This window comes from Nicotiana tabacum, chromosome 8, assembly GCF_000715075.1.
Source record: "Nicotiana tabacum cultivar K326 chromosome 8, ASM71507v2, whole genome shotgun sequence".
NCBI classification, from domain to species: Eukaryota; Viridiplantae; Streptophyta; class Magnoliopsida; order Solanales; family Solanaceae; genus Nicotiana; species Nicotiana tabacum.
Window position 1 is genome coordinate 101,347,161 of NC_134087.1, and position 4,261 is coordinate 101,351,421.

The 4,261-nt window shown below is 37.3% G+C and overlaps 1 protein-coding gene across 2 annotated transcripts in view; it reads left to right on the forward strand.

The window, feature by feature from the left end:
* Window positions 1-3,546, forward strand: part of LOC107759405 (uncharacterized) — a 20,527-nt gene extending 16,981 nt beyond the window's left edge. For both annotated transcript variants that reach the window (XM_075219519.1, XM_075219520.1), the window contains exons 10-16: window positions 1-15; window positions 218-274; window positions 1,668-1,734; window positions 1,898-1,951; window positions 2,147-2,221; window positions 3,096-3,131; window positions 3,251-3,546. In XM_075219519.1, the coding sequence (XP_075075620.1) occupies window positions 1-15; window positions 218-274; window positions 1,668-1,734; window positions 1,898-1,951; window positions 2,147-2,221; window positions 3,096-3,131; window positions 3,251-3,349 (403 nt within the window). In that variant the 3' untranslated portion in view covers window positions 3,350-3,546. The remainder of the gene's footprint in view (window positions 16-217; window positions 275-1,667; window positions 1,735-1,897; window positions 1,952-2,146; window positions 2,222-3,095; window positions 3,132-3,250) is intronic.
* The last annotated feature ends 715 nt before the right edge of the window (window positions 3,547-4,261 follow it).

The window sequence follows — 4,261 nt, forward strand, 5'->3', positions numbered from 1 at the left end:
TAGAGAAGTTCACAAGTAAATCCATTGTGTAGTTGTCTCGTCTCCCCTTTCTCTCTCTCTCTCTCTCTCTCTCTCTCTCTCTCTCTCTCTCTCTCTCTCTTTCTCTTTCTCTCTCTCTGACAGTCCCCCTCTCCTGCATCCCAAATAGTTCGGATGGAATCTCTATATAAATTAGTTTGCATTCGTTCACATTCAAAATTCTGTGTGACTGAAACAGGAATACGGAGGAGAAACCAGGCTGGTGCAGTGATCCACGATTGCCTCCTTGTGCAGCGTACTCTCTCTCTGTCTCTCTCTCTCTCTCTCTCACACACACACACACAAAATTTTTAGAAATGTGCACACTGGACGCAATCTGTACTTGCTGCCACCACATGTGTACATATTAGTGGATATAACATGATAGTCTTGGTTCTCACATTATTTTAATGCATTAAACTGTGCAAAATGCTACATTTGGAACTAATCACATTTTTAAAGATGTATACTCTAAAAAAGTTGGACTCCGGTTCACAACTTCTAATTATTATTATTAAACTCAAGCATGCATGTGATCTGTGTTTGGATTGAGCATAGTTGATTGATTGATACATGTTAGTCTGAGTCTGAAGAGTCTTTATTCTTTAAGATTTATCATGTTACATCTAAAGTTATTGTACTTTGGAGAATCTGTGCTTTCAAGCGTTCAACTTTCTCCATCATCTGAGTAACTATGCCACACTTTTGTTACCCACTTGTTTAGTTATTTCTTCAAAGAGGAATTATGTAATGCACCTTAAATTAGAGTGAACCCGATATAATTTGCTTAAGAATATCACTTCACTATGAAATATTTAGTCTTTTAATAAAATTCTATGATATATTGCTTACATTTGAATGCTAGTTGGGGCTTCATCCATCAAGACCAGGCCTAACAAAGTTGATTAACTTATCTGGCCGTCTGTTGGTTGATTCCGCTTATATGGTAAGGCTCAGCATAGGGATTTTATGATTGAGCCCTACCAATTTGGCTTTGGGTTTTTTTTTGGGTGGTGGGGTGGTGGTGGTGTGTGTTCTGAGACACTGGAAGAATTCAAGGGTCTATGTTATATCGTCTATGTCTTTATTATTGCGCATTACTGCAGAAATTGGTATTGAGGCGGGGTTGGTTGATAATTTCAAGACAATCTTTCTTTAAACTTTGAGAAGCAAGCCTCCTGCTCCAAATCTTCACCTTTCTCTTCTTATTATCTCATTCTCCTTACCGCTCAAGTAACGAAACAACAATTTGGTAGACAAAGAAAGATGAGAGAAGTATCTATATGTTATGAGCAGAACTGCATGCTTCTAGCTGTATTCTCGTTTAGCTAGCAGGATGGTGAAATGATGCCTTCTGTACATGTTTTCTTCTAATATCTTATGATTGAGCAAATAAGCTCTGGTAAATTACTTCCTCAGGCATGAAAACTTATAGTCAGCAAGTGCTATTTTGGTTTTTTTATGCATAGAACTTTCCGGAAATTGATTTCACAGAAGGCCTGTCCACAATTGCACCATCTGATACTTTTAGGCTTTTAGCTGGCCTGCAACTTACTTTTTCCTGATTTGTTTTTTCAGTTTTGTGGAATTGCACCATCTGATACTTTTAGCTGACCTGCAACTTACCTTTTCCTGATTTGTTTTTTCAGTTTTGTGGAAATAATGGCTCCTGTATTTTCTCGAGAAGCATGGCGATGTGTTTGGCATATGATTCAGGTAGTTCTTACAATTGGGATCACATACATAACTGGCCATGGCAATACCCATATCGATTCATTACAATCCTTTTAAGAGTGCACTTACACTGGTCATGAGTGCATTAATATATACATGTGCTATTATAGTGATAGCTGTGCTTCCATTTGATGTTTTCTTATAGAATGATTTGGTGCATGGATGGGGATTGGATTTCGCTCTCAGAAGATGTGTACAGGTCAGTAGTTCCCATTTTATATCTGTTATAAAATTGAAAGAGGACTTGCCTCATGGTAAAGATGGCTTCCCTTTAGACTTTGATATCATTTTGGACCTTGAAACCCACCATCTTTCAGGATTCTAGAGTTTTTGCTAATTTGAAATATGGTGAACCATTTAGCAAAATCTTGTTACCTTTTATTTGTTTGTGCAGCCTGCGCATGAAAAAATTGGCGTAGTGGATTCACAATGGATTGTGCATCAAGTTATTCCTTCCCTTGGGAGTCAGGTTTGTAAAAGTCTATATCCAGAAACTAAATAGCTGAAATTTCTACTAGTTTGTTAAATTAAGTTTTCATTATTAGCTACTGCTCTCATTTAAATAGATAATCAACTTCTTTTTCTTACCCAACAATGGGAACTTAATTCCATGATGCCTCGCTGAAACTTGAAAGGGAGATTTACTGACTGACTAATGTCATAGCCTGCATTCTAACCAATTTAGTACTGTGTATAATACAGTTGGTTGAACTCCAGTATTCCTCTCTTTTATTATGGCAGTACATTTCATGTGAGTTTTGTTTTGGCAAGTGCCCAAGTATGTTAGCTCTAAAGTGTTCTAGAGTGTCTCGCATAAGGGTTAAGAAACAGATAAAGATGTTAATTTTTGTCCTAGGTATCCTATATTGGTTTAAGAATACTATCTTGTTCTCCAGTTTCCAACCTAAAACTCTTTGCAACTATGTTTTTGGCTGTTAAAGGTTTGATAGATCTAAGTTTCTACCACTTTGGCTTGAAGTGTCCTCTGAAGGCTGATTCATAGGATGACTCAATTTAGTGTTCCTTTTTGTTCTTCTAGAGTTCTGGGTAGGAATAATAGAAAATTACTAGCTTATTGAGAGACAAGAGTGCCAACTTGCAATGCAATTTAACTCCTTGGGGCTAAAGCTGGTGTTTGCTTCTCCATATGTGGATATATATCCTAAAGGCTGAAGCTGTTTTCTGCTATTTTGTTTGTAAAACTTACTGCACTGATCTGTTTATGCTCTTGCGGGAGAGGGGGGAGGGAGGAGACGGCTCATTGCTCCCATACATTTTTGTATGACCTGTTATCATTCTTTAAATATTTTCTTCACACCATTCCTGTTATATGAAATACGCAGGGTAGCTCGGAGAATGGTAAAGCTCCTTGGGAAGGGGTAAGCAAATCCTTGATTCACCTCAAATCTAGTTTGATAAATATCATTTCCAGTTTGTTTCGATCAAGTCAGATCTTAATGACTTCTTTTGAAGCTCCTCGATTTTTTTCTGTTTATAGGTAAGAGAGAGGTGTAGAAGCGAGTGGGCTATGTTTCAGGATCGGTTAGCTAATGCGGATAAGGCGTATTATGCACAGCATGGAAAACCCCGAGTATAACACCGCCTACAGCTGTTTTGTACATTGCTTTTACCATTTTCTCTGTTTTAGGTATGCCTAATTCTTTTTGCCAGTATTTGTTTTATAAATATTTGCTTTTACTATAGAGCAGCCATATTTCTGTAGTTAGTGGGCAGATATTGGAAGGATATTGGAAGGTCTCTTGTGCATATAGATGATACATGAGATTATTATAGTCCATGACTTTGTGCACTTCATCCTTTTCTCTTGTATTCTCATTTTTGGAGTACCAGCGACAACCACTGTGTACGTAATTCTGGTTTCATCACCTTTGCCAGAAAAAGGGGAAATGGGTACAGAATCAAGCAAATCCAAAAACAATGAAGATTTCGAACTAGAGTGAGAAGAACCAATAATATAGCCCCCCCCCCCCCCCCCCCAAAAAAAAAAAAAAACAAAAAACAAAAAAAAAGCCCCACAAACCCTCTTATCCCTCCCGTTTGGGGGGTGGGGGTGGGGGGATATCACTCTACAGTTATAGCTTTATTTTGTGCTAATTAAGCCATTACACTTGATAAGAAGACGAAGGATCAAATCTGTTGGGAGAAAACAAACCAAGGCAATCATATGAAGATGTCAAATATGATCGTAAGAAGTAAACGGCGACCTCTAACAAATATGGGGATGGAAAAGATGTGACATAACAGCGAAGTGCAGTGCTTATTGGGATTTATTTGTACTTCTAGTTAGTCTACTGGTACAAGTTTTAAGTTAAAAATTATTAAACTTCTTACCATATAATATTATTACCATCATCATTTTCACTTGTTAATAAATTTATTTAATTTTGTTTACCCAAACAAATCGCTACACTTCAAAGGAAATTTAGTCACGTTAGGTGCCCTTATATAGGTAGGCGTACTCTCTTTTAATAGCTTGTTTCAATATCTT